At 47.4% G+C, this 23,156-nt stretch overlaps 1 protein-coding gene across 1 annotated transcript in view; it reads left to right on the top strand.

Moving 5' to 3' along the window:
• The window catches only part of LOC121861886 (protein goliath-like), a 64,520-nt gene that overhangs the window by 10,436 nt on the left and 30,928 nt on the right, over positions 1-23,156 (top strand). Inside the window, exon 3 of the mRNA XM_042359785.1 lies at positions 15,573-15,650. Within this exon, the coding sequence (XP_042215719.1) occupies positions 15,573-15,650 (78 nt within the window). The remainder of the gene's footprint in view (positions 1-15,572; positions 15,651-23,156) is intronic.

Below are 23,156 nucleotides of genomic sequence, written 5' to 3'. Positions count from 1 at the left end.
TGACAGTCAAGTGTGGCCTGGTGTCACATCACACACATTACAGTCACGTGGTTCTGGTGTCACATATCACACACACCCAGTGATCATGTGGGCCTGGTGTCACATATCACATACAGTGACAATCATGGGGTTGGTGTCACTTATCACACACCCAGTGACAGTCATGTGGGCCTGGTGTCACATATCACATACACAGTGACAATCACGTGGGTCTGGTGTCACTTATCACATAACACACACGCAGTGACAGTCACGTGGGTTGGTGTCACATATCACACACATGCAGTGACAGTCATGTGGGCCTGGTGTCACCTATCATGCACACAGTGACAGTCATGTGGGCCTGGTGTCACATATCACACACAGTGGTCTGGTGTCACTTATCACATAATGACAGTCACGTGGGTTTGGTGTCACATATCACACACATGCAGTGACAGTCATGTGGGCCTGGTGTCACCTATCATGCACACAGTGACAGTCATGTGGGTCTGGTGTCACATATCACTCCCACACAGTAACAGTCACGTGTGGCCTGGTGTCATATATCACACACCCAGTGACAGTCATGGGCCTGGTGTCACCTATCATGCACACAGTGACAGTCATGTGGGCCTGGTGTCACATATCACACACACACACAGTGACAGTAGTCACGTGGGCCTGGTGTCACATATCACTCACACAGAGTGACAGTCACATGGGTGTAGTGTCACATATCACACACACACACACACACAGTGACGTCACGTGGGTCTGGTGTCACATATCAACACACACACAGTGACAGTCACGTGGGCCTGGTGTTACATATCACACACACACACAGTGACGCTTGTGTCACATATCAACACACACAGTGACAGTCACGTGGGCTGGTGTCACCTATCATGCACTGACAGTCACGTGGGTCTGGTGTACATATCAACACACACACAGTGACAGTCACGTGGGCCTGGTGTACATATCACACACACACAGTGACAGTCACGTGGGTCTGGTGTCACATATCAACACACACACAGTGACAGTCACGTGGGTCTTGCGTCACATATCACACAGTGACAGTCACGGCCTGGTGTACTACACACACTCCAGTGACAGTCACGTGGGCTGGTCACATATCATGCACACAGTGACAGTCACGTGGGCGGTGTCACATATCAACACACACACACAGTGACAGTCACGTGGGTCTTCGTCACATATCACATACACACAGTGACAGTCATGTTGGTCTGGTGTCACATATCACACATAGAGTTTCATTCACGTGGGCCTGGTGTTACATATCACACACACAGTGACAGTCCGTGGGTCTGGTGTCACATATCAACACACACACAGTGACAGTCACGTGGCCTGGTGTCAACTATCATGCACACAGTAGTCGTGGGTCTGGTGTACACACACACAGTGACAGTCCATGGGCCTGGTGTTACATACACACACAGTGACAGTCACGTGGGTCTGGTGTCATATCAACACAGTGACAGTCACGTGGTCTTGCGTCACATATCACACACACACAGTGACAGTCACGTGGGCCTGGTGTCACATATCACACACCAGTGACAGTCCGGGGCCTGGTGTCTATATGCAGTGACAGTCACGTGGGCCTGGTGTCACATATCCACACACACACAGTGACAGTCATGGGTCTTCGTCATATCCACACACAGTGACAGTCACGTGGGCCTGGTGTCACATATCACCCATACTCAGTGACAGTCACGTAGGTCTGGTGTCACTTATCACACACACGCACACAGTTACAGTCACGTGGGCCTGGTGTCACATATCACACACACTCAGTGACAGTCATGTTGGTCTGGTGTCACTTATCACACACACACACACACAGTGACAGTCATGTGGGACTGATGTCACATTTCACACACACACACACACACACACTCAGTGACAGTCACGTGGACCTGGTCTCACATATCACACACACTCAGTGACAGTCACGTGGGTCTAGTGTCACATATCAAACACACAGAGTGACAGTCACGTGGGTCTGGTGAAATAAAAAGTAACATTGAATCCTTAGGGCCATAAGCTACACTCATGACATAAGTAAGTGTCCTCCCTGAGACCACCTGTGACTCCCTTCCCCTGCCAACAACTGTGGTGGTGGTGAAAGTGGTGGTGATGATAATAGAAATGGTGGTGATAGTAGTATTGGAAAGAGATGGTGGGAGTGATAGTGGCAGTGTTGGTAGTGATAGTGACAGTGGTAGTGATAGTGACAGTGGTGGTAATGATAGTGACAGTGTAATGAAAGGGACGCTCACACACACCTATGACCACAAGATCGAGACAGTCGACCTTTTTAACAGGAATTTGGGTAATTGACTGGGATGTTTATAGCGTCTTCAAAACAGATGACCCAAATCCGTCACCCACTCAAGGAAAACCAAATGCTGGCCTGGATCAGGTGTCAGGAGTATAACTCATGAGGATAGCTCTGCCCAGCGACTGACGTGACTTTGTCCATATCGTGAACTAGCCAGTCAGAAAAAAGAAGCCAGGAGAATCGTTGAAAAATGGTCTCTAATTGGACACTCAGAATGTGCTCCCGGCAGCTAGTGAGCAGTGTTGGACGTACATTCAGTTTAGCAATGGGTGTGATATAGTGCGGCGGTTTCTTTATGGCCCTGCGGAGGATCGGGTCACGGAAACGTAAATTTAATGTTTATCTCTAGTCTATGGGTGTACTGTATAGTGAGTCTTCCCCCCCCCCCCTCGTTATCTCTTGTTATAAATAGGACGAACACATATGACTTCATATTACGTCTTAGCTGAATAAATTTAACTTGGAAAATATATTTTTCCATTTCCCTTCTTAACTAATACATTAACCTAAAAGGAAGTTCCCCAGTAGCATATAAATGGTGTTATAACAGTGATGGTGAGAGTGATAGTGACAGTGGTGGTAGTAATAGTGGCAGTGGTGGTAGTTATAGTGACAGTGGTGGTAGTAATAGTGGCAGTGGTGGTAGTTATAGTGACAGTGGTGGTAGTAATAGTGGCAGTGGTGGTAGTTATAGTGACAGTGGTGGTAGTAATAGTGGCAGTGGTGGTAGTTATAGTGACAGTGGTGGTAGTAATAGTGGCAGTGGTGGTAGTTATAGTGACAGTGGTCATAGTAATAGTGGCAGTGGTAGTAGTGACAGTGGCAGTAGTGGAAGACAACCGAAGTGGCACCTTACAAATGGCTTACATTACCGTTGTGTCTCACCAGAGCACATAGGCTGCTCACCCATCATTATAGAGTGAGTACTTTAATGTAAATGTTATGAAGTTAAATAAAATTAGCAGGAGTTTGCTGCTGCTGTATATGACACATATTTATATAGACGGTAAAGTAGTCACTTTTGATCACTGCTGGTGTGGGTTAAGGTGTGGTGTGAACTACGGAGGCAGGAGGTGGGAACAAGTGGGAAGGTTAATAGTAGCATGAGGTGGGAACAAGTGGGAAGGTTAACAGGAGCATGACGAGGGAACAAGTGGGGAAGTTTATAGAAGCATGAGGTAGGAACAAGTGGGAAGGTTAATAGGAGCATGGGGAGGGAACAAGTGGGAAGGTTAATGGGAGCTTCAGGAGGGAACAAGTGGGAAGGTTAATAGGAGCATGGGGAGGGAACAAGTGGGAAGGTTAATAGAAGCATGGGGTGGGAACAAGTGGGAAGGTTAATAGACGCATGAGGTGGGAACAAGTGGGAAGGTTAATAGAAGCATGAGGTGGGGAACCAGTGGTAAGGTTAAGGGAGCATGGGGGGGAAACAAGTGGGAAGGTTAATAGAAGCATGGGGTGGGAACAAGTGGGAAGGTTAATAGGAGCATGACGAGGGAACAAGTGGGGAAGTTAATAGAAGCATGAGGTAGGAACAAGTGGGAAGGTTAATAGGAGCATGGGGAGGGAACAAGTGGGAAGGTTAATGGGAGCATCAGGAGGGAACAAGTGGGAAGGTTAATAGGAGCATGAGGAGGGAACAAGTGGGAAGGTTAATAGAAGCATGGGGTGGGAACAAGTGGGAAGGTTAATAGACGCATGAGGTGGGAACAAGTGGGAAGGTTAATAGAAGCATGAGGTGGGAACAAGTGGGAAGGTTAATAGAAGCATGAGGTGGGAACCAGTGGTAAGGTTAATAGGAGCATGGGGAGGGAACAAGTGGGAAGGTTAATAGAAGCATGGGGTGGGAACAAGTGGGAAGGTTAATAGAAGCATGAGGTGGGAACAAGTGGGAAGGTTAATATAAGCATGAGGTGGGAACAAGTGGGAAGGTTAATAGAAGCATGAGGTGGGAACCAGTGGTAAGGTTAATAGGAGCATGGGGGAAACAAGTGGGAAGGTTAATAGAAGCATGGGGTGGGGAACAAGTGGGAAGGTTAATAGGAGCATGACGAGGGAACAAGTGGGGAAGTTAATAGAAGCATGAGGTAGGAACAAGTGGGAAGGTTAATAGGAGCATGGGGAGGGAACAAGTGGGAAGGTTAATGGGAGCTTCAGGAGGGAACAAGTGGGAAGGTTAATAGGAGCATGAGGAGGGAACAAGTGGGAAGGTTAATAGAAGCATGGGGTGGGAACAAGTGGGAAGGTTAATAGACGCATGAGGTGGGAACAAGTGGGAAGGTTAATAGAAGCATGAGGTGGGAACAAGTGGGAAGGTTAATAGAAGCATGAGGTGGGAACCAGTGGTAAGGTTAATAGGAGCATGGGGAGGGAACAAGTGGGAAGGTTAATAGAAGCATGGGGTGGGAACAAGTGGGAAGGTTAATAGAAGCATGAGGTGGGAACAAGTGGGAAGTGAAGGTTCCAAGTGTTCCCTGAAGAAGGCAGTGATGGGTAGGGAAACACCGGGTAACACTGAAGTCCATTTATTAACGGATAGGAGAAATACAAGTGGTGACTAGCGTGTGCCATGCACGGCCCACAGAGTCAGACTGAGACTGCCTTGCCATATGGCAGCCTTGGGGCAATGTTGCCACATAACACGTGCAGTGTTGCCACGTAATTACATATATAAATGCTACTCGGCACAGTAGCTGCTTATATACAAGGTTGCTACTCAGCACAGTAGCTTAGATACATAATCTACATCTCCCTCCCCCCCTCACGCTCATAGTCTTTGTCTTGAGCGGACTTCTTAGTCCTAGTCGCTCCGAGCGTCGAGGTGCACTGTGGGGCGGATCCTCGTGAGGTGTAGGGGACTCGTCCTCGGTCAGGGGGGCCAGCAGCAGGGGGTGGGACTGGCCGGAGGAAGCGGCGGTTCCTCCACCAGACGCGGCCGCTCGGCATCCTGACCTTGTAGTCCTGCGACCGGCCGACGCCCATCACTATGCCCACCTTGTCCCAACGTGTCGTCTTCGGGTCCAGGACGCGGACAAGGGCACCAATCTCCAGTGGCTGAAGAGGGCGGGCATGGTCGTCATACCAAGCCTTGGCGTCCTGGGCACGTGTAGCGGTGCGGCGGTCCGCAGCTCTTGGCTCTGGTCTGCCACTGCTTCGCAAAGGCCTTAGCGTGTGCAGTGTGCAGGAACACAAGAGCGGAGAGGGTGGCCATACAGGATCTGGGCAGGGGAGTGCCCTGTGTGGGTGGGAGTATTACGTAACTCCAGGAGTCCTTTGTCAAACGCCTCACAGTCTATGTTGCCTGAAGGGGCCACCTTGAGGATGAGGAGCTTGACTGTCTTGACCGCAGCCTCAGCGTGGCCGTTTGACTGTGGGTAGTGGGGTGTTGACACGATGTGGCGGACTCCCCAACGCTCCAGGAATCCTGTGAAGTCCCGGCTGGTGAACTGTGGCCCACCGTCCGTCCGCAGACATACGGGGACGCCCAGGTCACGCAAGAGGTGCCGGAAGTGGCGAATGGTGGCCATGGACGTCGTGTCCGAGCCACAGATAATCACCACAGGCCAGCCAGAGAGTCGGTCGGCGACGACTAGGAAATGTTTCCCAGCTGTGCTGAAGAAATCAGCCGACACGGACTCGAAGGGCCTGGTGGGTTCGTCGTCGCACAAGAGGGGCTCCTGCTGTTGACTGGGCTGCATGATCTGGCACCGCTCACAGGCACGGACCGTATTGACGATATCCGCGTCAATGCCGGGCCAGTACACAGCCTGCCTTGCGCGGCGCTTGGTGGCCTCTGCTCCATGATGGCTGTCGTGTAAGCAGGCCAGAACGTGACGACGGAGAGCTGCAGGGACGACAACACGGGCACCGTACAGGACGAGGTCCTCATCTGCATAGAGGTCCTCACGTATCTTCCAATACGGGCGTAGGGCGTTGTGGAGGTCAAAACGGTCACGAGGGAACCCAGTCCTCACACTCTCCAAGAGCTGAGTGTAGGAGGGGTCGTCGCGTGCCTCGGTCCGTAGTTCCTCAAGGGCCAGATCGCTGTCGGGTGGCGTCACTGAGGCCTGGGTGCTGGCGAGGGACTGTACGGCCTGCAAAGTGACGATGTTGCTGACGGAGAAACCGGCCTCGGTGCTGAGCATCTCGTCTTCAGGTGTAGGGCGGCTGACTGGGGAGCGGGAGAGGGCATCCGGGATGCACAACTCCTTACCTGCGCGCCAAGCCGCGGTGAAGACGAAGGCCAAAATCTTCTCCTTCAGGCGCTGGAGGCGGGGATTCTCGATGGCGTCCAGCGAATAGTGATTAAGAATGGGGACCAAGGGCCTGTGGTCTGTGATGAGGTCGAAGTGCTGTAGGCCAATCAAGTAAAACTTGCACTTCGATAAGGCCCATACCACTGCCAGCAGCTCCAGCTCGATGGTAGCGTAGCGAGACTCAGCATCGGTGAGGAAGCGAGAGCCACACTGTACGAGCCGGTACTTTCCTCCACCGTGATCCTGGAGAAGGGCGTAACCAACCCCGTACAGGCGCGAGGCGTCTGTCTGGAGGACGGTGGGGAGCGCTGGGTCGAAAGTAGCGAGGATAGGTGGACTTGACAGGGCCTCCTTCACCTTATGAAAGGCGAGGTCGTGGTCAGGGGTCCACGTGAAAGTCCTCTTGGGGCTCATCAGGGGGCGGAGAGGCCCGGCAGCGGCGGAGACGTCAGGAGAAAATTCTGCCAGCTGGTTCACCAGGCCCATGAAAGACCTGAGATCCGTAAGGTTGGCAGGTTTTGCAAAGTCCGCTATGGCGCGAACTTTCTCCGGGTCCGCAGCAATGCCATCTCTTGAGAGTCGGTAGCCGCAGAAAGACACTGCAGGTGCGGCCAAGACGAACTTCTCGGCATTCAGAGTGATGCCGTGCGTCCTACACCTGGTCAGTACCTCGTCGATGCGGCGAAGATGCGTCAGGTAGTCCTCATCGTAGAGGAGGACGTCATCCACTACCTTCACGCAGTTGGTCACGCCTTGAAGTGCCATGTCACCACGGAGACAGAAGGCGTCCCCCGTAGCAGCGAATCCCATAGGGCCACGGCAGTAGCGGAAGCGTCCGTAAGGCGTGATGAAAGTGGTCAGTGGCTGATCCTCCTTCTTCAGTGGGATCTGCCAGTAACCACAGAGGGCGTCCATTGTCGAGAAGTGCCGTACCTTCGGGTCCACACTCCGTATAGCTGCAAAAGGTGTGGGTGAAGGGTGGGCGGGACGGGACACCTGGCTGTTAAGCTTAGACAAGTCGGTAGTAATCCGCACTCCACCGTTAGTCTTAGCCACAGCGACTAGAGGGTGGCACCAAGGGGACAGGGTCGTCACCAACGGGTACGATGACACCCTGGGCCACCATGGAATCCAGTTCCTTCTTGACTGAATCCCTGAAGGCGAGAGGAATCAACCGGGGAGTGTGTATGGCAAACGGCTGTGCATCTTCCCGCAGGTGTATCCTCATAGGCGGACCCGCCATAGCCTTCAGTGGCGCGGTCCGTAGGGCCTCCTTCGTCACCAGCACATCCGAGTACTCCTTCAGGAAGTAGGCCCTTGCGGCTGAAGGAGACGTCTCGCTGTGAAGAGGAAGCAGCCGTGACTTGGGTGGAGGCGGGGCGGGAGTGGACGCGGGTTCTGGGCAGCTCTGTGTGGCAGCGCCAGGCGCGTCGCTCGTTGACTCACGCACCCTGCTGGCGGTGTACCGAGCAGCTGGGATCTGCTCGGGAAAGTCTCTGGGCACCACGCCTAACTCCTTGCAGTGCTCCCACGACAACAAGGGTGTAGCGAGAGTAGGCTGCACATCGATCCATCCGTGACACGACCTGTCGCCGTAGGTGATCTCCGCTTGAAAGGAGCCCACAGCGTCCGGCATCTGGGAACCGTCCGCATTGTAGTACTACAGCTGCGGCGGTGGTCCCAGGTCGCGTTTGATGAGGCCCAGTTTCTGGAGGTGCTTCAGGCCTATCACCGTAGTATCAGCGCCGGTGTCCGGTATCACCTCGATGTGACCCGACACATCACCGTGTGTGACGATGACGCGGATAGTAGGGGAAGGGGTAGCCCTGGGGCGAGTGGTCGATTCCACCCTCCTGATGTGACTCAGCTGCTGCTTGGGGCTGCGTGGGCCATCTGAAGGGAGCTGCGTGCAAACCACCCCGAGGGAAGTGCGCTGCTTTCCTCCTCGTCTCGGGCTTTTGGGCTTGGGTTGGGGGCAGCACTTGTCGAAGTGTCCATAACGACCGCAGGCCTGACACTTGTGGCCTCGTGCAGGGCACCTGTCTGTGTTAGATCAGTGGCCCTTACGGTCACACCCACGACACAGAGCATTGGCGGCCGGGCATGTCTTGGGGCCATGCTGCTTTCCACAGCTGCCACAGAAAGCACTAGGCGTGGAAGAACGTGCGGCAGCCTTCACGTTGTTGGCCGCCTTCTTACCCTTCTTGTACTGTGAGATAGCTCTCACAGCAGGTGGGGCCCGTAAGGCAAAGGTGGCGGACTTGGTGGCCTCGTATGACCGACATTCAGTCACTACCACCTGGAGTGTGGAGGAAGCGTCCAGGGGAATGAGTCGCTGCACCAACTCTTCTTGCCTGACACCTGTCAAAATCCCGTGCTTGATCCAGGCTTCCTCACATTCCCGGCTGTGCGCCTTGCAGACGTCGATCTCCTCCGACAAACTCTTCAAACGTACAAAAAAGTCGTCAAAGGATTCATTCTCCGCCTGCTTGCAGCTGGTGAAGGCGCAGCGACGCAAAGCCTCGTTATTCCTGTATGATATATAGGGACACAAAGTAGTACCTTCAGCTGTATATTATTATATTACTCTTATATTACTCTTATTAATTATGTATAGTAAAGTATTACAGAACATGTATAAATTCTATGTAATATTCCATTTATTGTGCACCATATTATGTATATAAATTATCACATTTATACTTTATGTATTCAGCTTGTGAATGCTGGTATTTGTACAGGCCAGCGCGTAGTAATACATAGATAGATGTAAGTAGTTAAGACTGAGTCCTGGTGGCGTGACCACAGGCTTCTGCGTCCTACTGTTTGTATATATATCTCCCGTACGAGAATAGAACCTACTTTTAAAGACAACAAGTGTTTGTGTATACCTTTAGTAGTATAGAACATTCTTTGGGTATCTGGCAATACGCTAGATGGCGCAGTGATTATTTCTCAGTGAGATACAGTGGACCAAGCCTTCCCCCGGACTCTGTTAATGGCGTCTCGTCTTCAGTGACCAGCTTCAGACAGCAAGACTACTACAAGCCTCTAGACTTACAGTGTTGTGAAGTGCTATGCTGTGTACAGTGCTGTGCTGTGAAGTGAAGTGTTTTGTGAAATGCTGTGCTGTGTATTTTAATCATAATTGTCTGTGCAAGTTGCGGTCAGATGACTAAGGGAGCGGCCCGACAGTACGTGCTCTCCCGTCTCTGGTCTGAGGGTGACTGAGGACCAGCGCTGGACGCTGCCCACCCGCTCCTACGTCTGGCAGCGCGCCAAGTCTCTCCCCTCCCGCCAGACACACAGACACACACACACACGCATTCACCTTATATTTTTTGTGACTTATTTCAGTCTTCTGTAATTCTGTGCATAGATTACGAGGGGCTGACCCGGTCTTTTGCACAGATAGTGTACAGAAGCAGTCGGCATGTCTCACAGGGATCAAAACGATACCCTGGACGATGGGGTTACGAGTTTTAGTGTGGGATACCTCTCCCCACCCACGCTTACGCCCCACGCTCCCCACAGTGACAACGCCGAGTCACCCACAGAATCTCCTCGCTCGTCGCAAGCCAGCTCTCCTGCGATACATGCGTCCACAGATCTCCTTCAACTGATAAAGTGGATGGAAACTTCTCGACGCCAGGACGATATTGCAAGGAGAGAAGAGGAAGAAATTAGGTACAAAGAGTCTGAAAGACGACGCCACAAAGAGGAACAACAACGCAGAGAACTCGAAGAGATACGTAGACTTGAGGATGACCTTAGAAGGCAGGAGGATCAAGCCAGATTTGAAGTCTTGATTTCTCTGTTAGCCTCCCCACAACGATCTACTGTACAAGATTCGTCTGCTACTACTGATGTTGATGCGACTAGAGGTACTGGTACCTCATTTCCCAGAGTCAGAACAACACCTCAAAAGGCTGCTGTACAGACGCCTCCCTCTCTGATGTCTGACGCTTCTTATCAGATGTTTCGGGAATGGCGTCGACGTTGGCAAGACTACGCAACAATGGTTGACTTGTCCAGTTTATCACATCCGAAACAAATGATACAGCTTCGTATGTGCTTGTCCTTAGAGACACAATGTACTCTCGAGCACACACTTCAAGTGCCTCCTACGACAACTCTGACGGTAGAGGCCGTGCTCGACACGTTACAGGAACACGTCAAGGGACAGCGCAACGAAGCACTCAGGAGAAGAGAACTCCTCCAATGTAAACAGCTTGATGGAGAATCTTTTGACGCGTTTTTTGTAAGGCTCAAAAGGTGTTCAGAGGAAGTTGATGTTTGTCCCGGACATTCTCAAGTCTGTGAAGAGACACAACTTAAGACAATCATTTTAACGGGTGTCCGAGATGAAGAGCTAGTTCAGCGTCTCATTTCCCTCGACCCCACTTCCTCCCTTCAAGATGTTGTTACGAAATGTCGAGCGTACGAGGCCGCCAGGTGTGCGACTTCAGCTTTACGCTCACAGCCTGACCAGGTGAGGGCGGTGTCTTCCTACAGAAAGGGTAAGAAGCAGCAAAGTAACCCCACCCCTCACCCTCCAGCTACACCTTCAGCAGCAGCTTTGTGTAACAGCTGTGCGAGACAGCATAATGCCTCCCAGTGCCCAGCTGCTCAAAGCGTGTGCAGAAGTTGCGACCGCCAGGGTCACTGGGCTTATACAGTCAAGTGCCCTGCTAGCAAAGTTCAGTGCAGACTTTGTGGTCGTGTGGGCCATTATGACAAATGTTGTCGTAAGAAGACACATAAAGGACGCCACCTAGGATCCAAGAAGTCATCCTCAGGTAGTGCTGGCGCGCCCCCTCCTTCTGGCAAGCATCAAGACGCTGTGTCCAGTCGTTCCTGCCGTCGTGTACATAGTTCCACAGACACGACGCCCCAGCACATCAATGTCGTCATTTCTTACGGTAACTCGTCATGCAGTCTTCAGATGTTACCTGACACCGGTGCTGACGTCTCAGTAATTGGTCCACAACACTTAGCAAGTTTGGGAATACCCCAGAGCAACCTACAGCCCCCTCCTCAGACAACGAAACTGACAGCTGATGGTTCCAAGATGGCTCCAGCTTTGGGATCTTTCTGGGCTACCCTTACCTTTAATAAGCAGTCTTGCTCAGCCCTGATTGATGTTCATAATGGTATCCCGACTCCGCTTTTATCATATGGCCATTGTCAAGAGTTGGCCATTATTTCCAAGGAATTCCCTAAACCTATTTTAAAGGCCGTCTTCACATCGGAAGAGTCTACAGCACCGGATGCAGACAAGACCCTTGAAGATCTCCGCACCGCAGCCCGGGCCGACCCTCCCTACATCCGGCTCGTCGACTGTGTGTCTCAGGGATTTCCATCTAACCGATACGACCTTCATGAATCGCTACTCCCGTACTGGAAAATACGCGAGGATCTCTATTGTGATGGAGACCTCGTCTTGTATGGCCCACGAGTAGTCATTCCTGCTGCCCTACGCCGCCGTACCTTGGCCCGCCTTCACGACAGCCATCGAGGAGTGGAGGCCACCAAGCGACGGGCGAAGCAGACTGTATTTTGGCCCGGAATCAACGCGGACATTGCAAGTACCGTCCGTGCCTGTGAACCGTGCCAGATTCTGCAACCTAGCCAGCAACAGGAACCTTTAATGTGCGACGATAACCCTTCAAGACCCTTCGAGTCTGTGTCGGCCGATTTCTTTGCAGTTGCAGGGAAGTCCTTCCTCGTCATTGCCGACCGACTGTCTGGATGGCCTGTTGTCGTCCCCTGTGGTAGTGATACAACGGCTACTGCTACCATCCGGAGCTTCAGGCATTACTTCAGAGAAGTTGGTGTTCCCCTCCGCCTCAGGACTGATGGAGGACCCCAGTTCACCAGCCACGAGTTCCGGGACTTCATGGACCGTTGGGGAGTCCGTCATGTCGTGACATCGCCCCACTACCCCCAGGCGAATGGACACGCTGAAGCCGCAGTCAAGACTGTGAAACACCTGATCCTTAAGGTGTCACCCTCAGGAAATATCGACTGCGAGGACTTCGATCGAGGTTTGTTGGAGTTACGCAACACCCCGAACTTCACCGGACTCTCCCCAGCCCAGGTTCTATACGGACATCATCTCAGGTCTTGTGTTCCTGCCCACCCAAAATCTTTTTCTCAAGAGTGGCAGGCCAAGACTGAGGAATGTGACCGCCGTGCAGCAGAACGAGCCGCAGATGTCGCTGCTCGATATGACTGTCATGCCCGCCCCCTTCCCAGGTTGAGTATCGGCCAGCAGATCAGGATTCAAGATCCGGTGTCTCACCGCTGGGACAAGGTTGCGTCTTCCTAGTGGTAGAGTATGGTGGAGGAACCGTCGTTTCCTCCGACCTGTGGAGCTGCCTAGTGTTGACCCTTCCCCAGTTGAGTCCCCTAATGTTGATGTCTCTAAAGTAAATCCATCCCCACCTTGTGTTTCTGCCCCAGTACTCCGCAGGTCCGAGCGACTCAGAAACAGAAGGTCCGCTCAAGATGAAACTATGAGCGTATAGGGGGGAGGGAGGTGTATGATATATATGGACACAAAGTAGTACCTTCAGCTGTATATTATTATATTACTCTTATATTACTCTTATTAATTATGTATAGTAAAGTATTACAGAACATGTATTAATTCTATGTAATATTCCATTTATTGTGCACCATATTATGTATATAAATTATCACATTTATACTTTATGTATTCAGCTTGTGAATGCTGGCATTTGTACAGGCCAGCGCGTAGTAATACATAGATAGATGTAAGTAGTTAAGACTGAGTCCTGGTGGCGTGACCACAGGCTTCTGCGTCCTACTGTTTGTATATATATCTCCCGTACGAGAATAGAACCTACTTTTAAAGACAACAAGTGTTTGTGTATACCCTTAGTAGTATAGAACATTCTTTGGGTATCTGGCAATACGCTAGAATTCCGACCTTTAACATGCTTTTGTAAAAGGTCGAGCACATCCGTCACTGAAGACGTAGAATCGGGAGGCACTTGCAACGTGTGCTCCAAAACTCTCTGGGTCTCCAGTGACAAACACATCCACAGTTGGATGAGCTGTTTGTTTGGAGGCATGCTATCAAGGTCCACCATCGTGGAGTAATCTGTCCACCGCCGCCTCCACTCACGAAAAAGCTGAAACGTGACGTCTGGTGAGAGGGCGGGTGGGGGTTGAACAGATGCCTTGGGAGCTGTTGGAGTAGCAAGAGTGCCTGGAGGACGCTGGTGTGGTGGAGGAGGGAGGGTACTGGCGCCTTGATGCGCGCTACCTGCGAGTGAGGGAGGGTGGGTTAGCGCCACTGTCGCCAATAGTGCATTAAAACGCGCCTTTTCCTCCTCTCTTCGTATCTCCTCCCTCTGAAGTTCCATCTCTCTGCGTCTCTCGTCCCTGTCGCCCATCCACCTCAGAATTGTCGCAATGTCCGTCGCTGTAGGTGAAGGATGAGGGGCGGTGGGCGCAGAAGCTCCATCTGTGCCCGGTAGAGGAGAAGGGAGGAGAAGGTGGGGAGTCGTGTCTCCCATCTTGACGTTGTCCCTTCTTACCGCCCATCTTAGTATGCTTGAACTGCACTGTTTAGTATATAAAGTGGCGCCTCATCAGCTCGAAACCACATATATCTGACGTAAACGGCGCAGAAATAACGCATAGAATCCACTGTTCTGTCCGTGAGTGCGGGCGTGCGTGTGTGTGTGTGTGTGTGTGTGTGTGTGTGTGTGTGTGTGTGTGTGTGTGTGTGTCACCCGAGAAGGGTGTACGCCTGCGTGCTCCGTGGGTACCACAAAATAGAGGCCAATGCTCAACTCTCAGCTCTAGACACACTAATACACTGACACTAACACTGCCACCGTCACCAAAACGCACTGTGACGGCGCAACACTGCACGTCGCTGCGAAACACAACACAACACAACACATTAAGAGTTGACGCCCACATCGCCGGCAGTCGGCATTGTTTCTGCACTTGTAAGTCCGCAAATCCTACTCACTGCGCCATGAAGGTTCCAAGTGTTCCCTGAAGAAGGCAGTGATGGGTAGGGAAACACTGGGTAACACTGAAGTCCATTTATTAACGGATAGGAGAAATACAAGTGGTGACTAGCGTGTGCCATGCACGGCCCACAGAGTCAGACTGAGACTGCCTTGTCGTATGGCAGCCTCGGGCCAATGTTGCCACATAACACGTGCAGTGTTGCCACGTAATTACATATATAAATACTACTCGTCACAGTAGCTTAGATACATAACCTCCAGGAAGGTTAATAGGAGCATGGCGAGGGAACAAGTGGGGAAGTTAATAGAAGCATGAGGTAGGAACAAGTGGGAAGGTTAATAGGAGCATGAGGAGGGAACAAGTGGGAAGGTTAATAGGAGCATGAGGGAACAAGTGGGGAGGTTAATAGAGGCATGAGGTGGGAACAAGTGGGAAGGTTAATAGAAGCATGAGGTGGGAACAAGTGGGAAGGTTAATAGGAGCATGGGAGGGAACAAGTGGGAGGTTAAGTTTGTCAGTCTTTTCCTCTTTATTTTTCTCTTTTATTTCCAGTTTTTATTAAGGTTCTGTTAATATTTTGTTAGGCTTTTTAATCTCATATGGAACACTACCCCGCATTGCCACTTGATGACTCAAGACTCTGAGATCCACAGCCAATATGCAAGGAGCCTTACTGATCGAGTATTTCAGTCTGGGGTAGTGAAGGAGGCAACATTCTCCTGGTCTCGGGGGGATGTGATGGTTCTCACACCACATTTTCCATTTCCAGAGAATGAAGTTTTTAAGTTTATCAAGTGTACAGTTATGTCTAATTTGATGTATAATATCTATAGTTTATTGTCTCGTCATTGTAAGGAGAACATTTCTAAAGTGAATACGGCATCACATGACTCAAATTATTCCAGTGCCTCCTGTATTATATCCAAATCCACCCTCAGCCAGATTCGTGGGGAGGAATTCGTGGAGAGTAACCCCGTGTGTGAGAGAGGGCAGGTGTTGCTCGACTGTCTTATTGTGTGAGTACTTCACAGCCTTTCTAAATTTAATGCATTCATTTGTATTGAGCAAGCGTCCAGCCTGTAATGACCAATTGTCCAGCCTGTTTAGACCAAGTGTGCATCCTGTATTGGCCAAATGTTCAACCTGTATTGATCAATTGTATAGCCTATATTGACCAAGTGTCCAGCCTTTATTTGCCAAGTGTCCAGCCTGTATTTGCCAAGTGTCCAACCTGTATTGACCAAGTGCCCGGCCCTTACCGAAGAAACATCCTGCCAATATTGACCAGGTATACTACCAGTATTACCTGTATTCACCAAGTGTCCAGCCTGTATTGACCAAGTGTTCAACCTGTATTGACCTAGTGTGCAACCTGTATTGTCCAAGTGTACAGCCCAATACAACCTTACATAACATGACCCAACCCAACCTAACCCAACCTGACTCAAAACAACCCAGTGTAACCTTACCCAACCCAAGAGAACAAACTTAACTAAATCTACCCTTATCCATCCCAGCCAAACAGAGCCTAATGTAACCTAACCTAACCTACCTAATCTAACCCAACCCAACCTAATTGAACCTAACCAAACACTATCTAACCTGACCAAACCCAACCGTACCTAACCAAACCTAAATTAGCTTAACTTAATCCAACCTAACCTAACCCGACCCAGCTTAATCTAATCCTGCTTAATCAAACCAAACCCAACCAATCCTAAACTTATCTGACCTAACTTTACCTAACGTAACCTAACCTAACCCAATCTAACCCCAACCTAACTTAAACACAGCACTAGACACAAGATGTTTTGCCTATCTCACCGCCTCTCCAGAATGTTTCACTCCATCTCTCATCGTTTATAAATGTTTCTTTCTGTTTCTCCTGGTTCTCTTAATGTCTTCCTATCTTGTACTGTCTCTATATGTCTTGATCTACCTCTTCCTTTCTTGTTCTCTTTGTATTATCATTCGCCAGCACTCTCTAAACTATTGAAAGTGACATTAAATTACTGAGAGAACAAGCATAATTATCCACACAAACACACACACACACACTTGACCATCTACCACTCTCGGGGACAGAGGTGTCTTCCTCGGCCCGCCTATTGGAGCAGCCTAGGAGTCAATATGTGACCCCCCTGCCTCATCCCTCCTCCCCACCAAGGAGCCAGTGCAAGGATTGTTGATTATTTCATCACTGTTACAAAAGTGTCAATTTCAATTCGAAAAAGAATGGAAAACAAAAAGAGTTAATGAACTTGGAGCCGAGACTGGAGTGAACAGTGGAAACTTTGCCTGTTAACCCGTGTTCCACGCGGTCAGCGTTCACCCCACAAGAGAGGAGGGACCTAACATGAGAACCAACCAGTGAGGCGGCCTACAGCCATGTGTCTCCTCTACAACACCAACAGTGAGGCGGCCTACAGCCATGTGTCTCCTCTACAACACCAACAGTGAGGCGGCCTACAGCCATGTGTCTCCTCTACAACACCAACAGTGAGGCGGCCTACAGCCGTGTCTCCTCTACAACACCAACAGTGAGGCGGTCCTCGTGTCTCCTCTACAACACCAACAGTGGGGCGGCCTACAGCCTCGTGTCGACCAACAGCCGACCAACAGCCATGTGTCTCCTCTACAACACCAACAGTGAGGCGGCCTACAGCCCGTGGCTACTCTACAGCGGCCTACAGCCTCGTGGTCTCCTCTACAACACCAACAGTGAGGCGGCCTACAGCCATGTGTCTCCTCTACAACACCAACAGTGAGGCGGCCTACAGCCACGTGTCTCCTCTACAACACCAACAGTGAGGCGGCCTACAGCCACGTGTCTCCTCAACAACACCAACAGTGAGGCGGCCTACAGCCACGTGTCTCCTCTACAACACCAACAGTGCACTTCAGTGCACATGATTTACGTGACCTCCACTGTAAACATTAATCACTGTATGTTCTTTTTCCTTTCTCTAATGAAAGCTTTTGTTAAACCACCAATGTATGTAATAAGTCATTTATGTCCAATGTATATTTTCAACCTTCGGGCTGCAGAACTTTTTCAATAAACCGTTAATGACTGAATTTGTCAACGGTGGTACTATATAGAGACACTTTAGTTGGGTTATTGTTTTGGCCGTAACATTTAAGGTGATCTAAAGGACCTAAACTAACCTAACCTAACCACACCACCATCTGTCGTTCAGTAACGGTTGGTATCAAGGTTAAAATCTATTATAGACCTTTTGTTATTTGCTTATACCAAGATATTCCATTGAATTAGTGTCTTATAATAATTATATAGAAAGTGTAATTAATTTTCAGAGGTTTTGAAAGTGTGGCAGTCTGGTAGTGGTGAAATTAATAAACTGAGTTGGGTCTCGTCATTCTACCTCGCGTAATTGTATGAGGTCACATTCGTTTCACTAAAATTTTATTCAGGTGTAAATCACAATTGCAATTTTACAATTTTATATTCTGACATTAGTAATGAAAAGTTGGCGTAAGTATTATTTGTGGGCATTGAACTTATTAATTCAATAATTTCATTTGTGGGGTTACTGTATCTGAATTCTAGTCTTAGGTTAGTATATATTCTTGAATTCTGTATATTTTGGAATCGTCCAAGTACGTTGTAACCAGGAGTGTGCTGGCAACTTCTTCACAATCGGTTCTGTTTAAGGTTGAAATTCAGGTGGTGGTATACTGTACATCGGTGAGCACCATTACGCTGGGGGTCTGGGGTGAGCCATCGCGTTTTAGCCTTACCAACGGGCGTTTAGTAAGATTTTGACGTAAGTTATTTTACATATCCTTTATACTAACTAATGATGATATTACATTACATTAGAGTAAAAATAATTGTTTATTAAAAACTAGCTATTACAATGATTACTGCTTGTGACACGACCTTTATTTTAATTAAAATTTATTAGGGTACAGTATTTTCTGGAAACATATATTCAGGTACAGTATTTACTTTGTTTTAGTTCCTAGAAACGGTAAATTGTTCGAAATAAATACTGACCGTCTCAACAGATCAGTACTACACATCCATGACACGATCAGCACAACCTTGAGTTCAATACTAGTGCCACTGCCATGTAAGTTCATTTAATGAAATTTAGCTGATAGAAAGTCCACGAGATATAGCATTAGTGCAGTAAATAGTGTATAAACAACATTGCTTAATAAAATAAAGCATCACAAATAGTCTTATCAGGCAACAAAGTCGATTGATTGACAACAGTGCAGTTTATCGGCTTTCTGAGCAGTTGCCATTTGCCATATAGGAATAATACTATTTTGTATACGTATTTTTTATTATTATTATTATTATTCTTGCTTCAAGTTTTCATCCTGACACAAATTATGTTAGCTTTATGTGTCCAAGTGATTCTGAGAAACGGCAATATAAACTTACTCTAATTTGTGTAACATTTAGAAGTTAATAGTAAGGAAAAGAAGATAAGGTTAATGTCAGAAGAAACTGTAATGATGATTTATACATTAATAATATATTAGTGACTATGACCCCATACAAACAGCGAGGTAAGAAGACGAGGCCCAACTCCACCGCAGCTCGAAATATTTTCACCCCTGACACATTATAAAATTCTCTGAAGATTAAAATACACTTTCTATATAACTATTAATGAGAGTAGTCTGTGTATTAATTCAATGGGAATACCCTGGTATAAGTTAATAAAAAAAAATCATAATAATGGAGGAAACTGCAGCGGGCCTATTGGCCCATACTAGACAGTCCCGTTTACACACAACCCAACATATATTTGAAACTACTCAGCGTGTTCCAGTTAATGATGATATTTGGTAACTTGTTCCACTCATCCTCTACTCTATTTCCAAACCAGTGTTTACCTATTTCGCGCCTAAATCTAAATTTGTCTAATTTAAAACATTGCTACGAGTTCGTTCCTGGTTGGATAATTTAAGTACCTTTGTTATATTACGTTTGTTTAGCCCCTGACTTCCATTTGTACACCTCGGTCAACCCCCCACTCTACGTCTCTCGAGGGAGTGCAAATTGAGATGCTTTAATCTGTCTCTGTACTCAAGGATCCGAATGTCTGGGATTAGTCTTGTCATCCTCCTCTGTAGTACTGTGACCAAATCTGAACTGCATAATCCAAGTGAGGTCTCACAAGCGCAAGATATAGTTTTAGGATAACCTCGCTAGTCTTGTAACTAACACTCCTTTGTATGAACCCAAGTACTTTGTTAGCCATATTTCGAGCAAATACGCATTGTTGTCTTGGTTTTAGAGTACTACTTATCATTACTCCTAAGTTTTTCTCACAGTCGGATTTCTCTAAAACAGGCACGGGGCGATTAAGTTTCAAATTTAACTAGTTAATTTATTTGTTTCCAGTTAAGTAAACCTGATTCTTTTAACATTAACTAATTAAGTTAAGATTTTTTTTATTAAATTAAGTTAAGTTAATCAGTCTGTGTCAAATTTGCTTAGGAGAATTTTCACGTGGATTAAATAACTTAATATCCTGTAAATGTTTTCCAGAAGAGTCAATGAATACCGTAGTTTGTATACCTGAATGGTGAGGCTTTCTGGCACACTACTTCCTTGGTATGAATAAGTCTTCAGAAAAAATAATTATAAATTCTTGACTTTTTAATTTTTACTCAACAGTTTTTCACATGTAAATAATTTTATTATTTCAGTATGGAAAACCAAGTTAGACTTTCTTACTTGAAAAATTATATCATGATAAGATAAGAATTCTGCATATCAAATAAATAATAAGCAGTGGAGGTTTTAAACTCAAACTTTTTCATCACATATTTATTACACTTTATAATGCTAAATATATTGGATACTCACTGGGCGTAAGGGCTGGTGTTATATATATATATATATATATATATATATATATATATATATATATATATATATATATATATATATATATATATATATATATATATATATATATATATATATATATATATTTTTTTTTTTCTAGGAGTTAATTGATAATAATCGAAGTTAATCAATTAATTTGCTAAAATTTCGATCAAGTTATGCTAAACTGTTATTTCAAAAGTTAACTAGTTAGGCTAAGTTAATTAATTACCCCATGCCTGTTTATAACAACATTGTTCATCTGATATCTGATTTCCCTGTTTACATCTCTTAAGCTAAATACTGAAGAAAAAAAATTCACATTAAATTTCATCTGCCATTTGTCAGACCATGAGAAAAATTTCTTTAGATCTTCCTGTAGTTTTGTGGAGTCCTCGTCAGATTTAATTACATGCGCTATTTTAGTGTCATCAGCAAATGTGTCTATGTTGCTGTCTACGCCTAAATATATATCTTTAATGGATATAATAAATTGTAAATGGTCCAAGTACTGAGCCTTGGGGCACTCTCCTAGTGACATTACCCCAATCTGGTTTAGTGCCATTAATACTGACTCTCTGTTTCCTGCCCTGTAACAACGCCCTAACCCAATTTACAATATCTCCTTCAATTCCATGTGCCTCCACTTTACATATGAGTCTTTGCTAAAGGCTTTGATATTGTCGAGGTAAACCACGTCATAATCGTGTCCGTCATCCATTAATTCGAAAGCAGTTGCAAAAGAATAATAATAGATTGGTGAAACATGAACGCCCCCTGGTGAAGCTATGCTGAGAGTTATTGATCAGCTTGTGTTTCTCGAGGTAGTTTTTTACTTTTACTTTTATCCTCTCCGCCACTGATCAATTCGTTAGCTGCTTGAGCGATCGGTTACATCTCTATTATGCACTGTTGGCAATTACTGGGCATGCACTGGCTCCTGAATGTATCTGAACCTGCTCCAGTGCCTGTCAAGTCGGGTCTTGAAAGAGCTCATACTCAGTGCCGTCACATCAGTCCCTGGCAGATTGTTCCAAGAGTTCACAACTCTCACTCCGAAAAAGTTATCCCTCACAGTTTTCAGGATTTGCGGCTTCTTCAGCCTTGAGCTGAGACCCCTTGTGGGGTGAGCATCCCGTAGCTCCAGGTAAGAACACTCGGGAGAGCAGTGCCTTTTGAGATGTTTATACACCTCAATTAAGCTCCCCCTTGCCCGTTTGTAGTATAAGCTAGGCAATTGCAGGCGCCCTAATGTCGCAGAGTACCTGAGGTGCTGAAGTGCTGGCAGCACCTGGTGGCCCTCCTTTGGACATTTTCAATCAACTGACAGTCCCTAGCATATATCGGGGACAAGGCGGGGTGACAGTACTCAAAACGGGGAAGCACCTTACTCTTGAAGATCGTTACGAGGGATGTACCTTCTAGATATCAGGACGACCTTCTTATAAGACCAAATAATTTAGTTGCCTGATTCACCTTCTTCTCACAGTGGCCCGAGAACTTCGGCTCATTGTCAACATACACAACTAGGTCCTTTTCACATTCATTCTCTATTCATGCAGTTTCTTCGTCCCGTTGGGACATATGACACTCCTCCTTGCCGTTGCTACTTCCCTGGTGCAGCCTCTTACACTTCGTGACTTTGAATCCCAGCAGCCATTTCTTGGACCATTCTTGAAGCTCACAGAGATCCTTCTGCAGCTCTTCATAGTCTGTTTTATTCTTAATTTCCCGAAATAACATGGCGTCATCTGCAAACATTTGTATGAAGGGATGTACAGCGTCTGGCATGTCATTTATGAAGCAAACAAACAATTTGCGGGCCTAATACACTGCCCTGTGGTACTAGGGTGTGTCATAGGAGGGAAGATCAGCTAAAACTAATGGCCCATCACTTTTTTGGTAGATTTTAGTGTATATAAACAGAAAATAATTTCAGTTTCAATATTTTGCAACCTTTTGCTAGGTAAATTTTAGCGTGAAATTTATCGAAAATCTAACGTACAGCTGCATTACTGCATTACAATTAAATAGTGAACATTGCTTTCTGACTTCATTCTTTAACAACCCAACTAACAATATTTTTTTCTGTTTCAGATTCTGATGCATTTATAAGTTGATAATATTTGCGATGGCTGCTTGTGTCAGGACGAGGAACCAAAAATCCAGCCATTTCAGTCACTATCTTGGGTCTGGGAGAGAGCTCCTGAAGTCGGAGTTGCCTACATTGAGAGATGCTTTGAGATACGGTGTTTTAATCAGGCAAATCAGTGAAAAGAACCAAAGAACTTACACAAACAAAGATATTGCCAGTGATATGACCAAAGCTGTCTTGGCACAGTACACTCTGGCTAACGCTCAGTTCAAACCTCCAGTCATAACAAGTCAGAAGAAGATTAGTGAGAGACTGCTAGCCAGTTGGGAAAAGGCAAGAGATATCTCTCTTGGGAGAGGAAAACTTGCAGTTAAGGACAGCTTTGCCAAGCAACTGGACCAGTTATTTGACATAATTACTTGCAAGTGCCCAATTGTTCTCTGTCCTGAGTTTGGATGCGATCGTGACTGTAAATCCGAGGCCCACATCTCCTGTATTTGCAAGCGTGAACTGAAGATTCCTGTGATCGAACTGGCATTTGTCAAAGCACAG

The sequence above is a fragment of the Homarus americanus genome, unplaced genomic scaffold, assembly GCF_018991925.1.
Source record: "Homarus americanus isolate GMGI-L3 unplaced genomic scaffold, GMGI_Hamer_2.0 scaffold55838, whole genome shotgun sequence".
Lineage (NCBI taxonomy): Eukaryota > Metazoa > Arthropoda > Malacostraca > Decapoda > Nephropidae > Homarus > Homarus americanus.
This window is presented reverse-complemented; position numbering and strand designations above follow the sequence as displayed.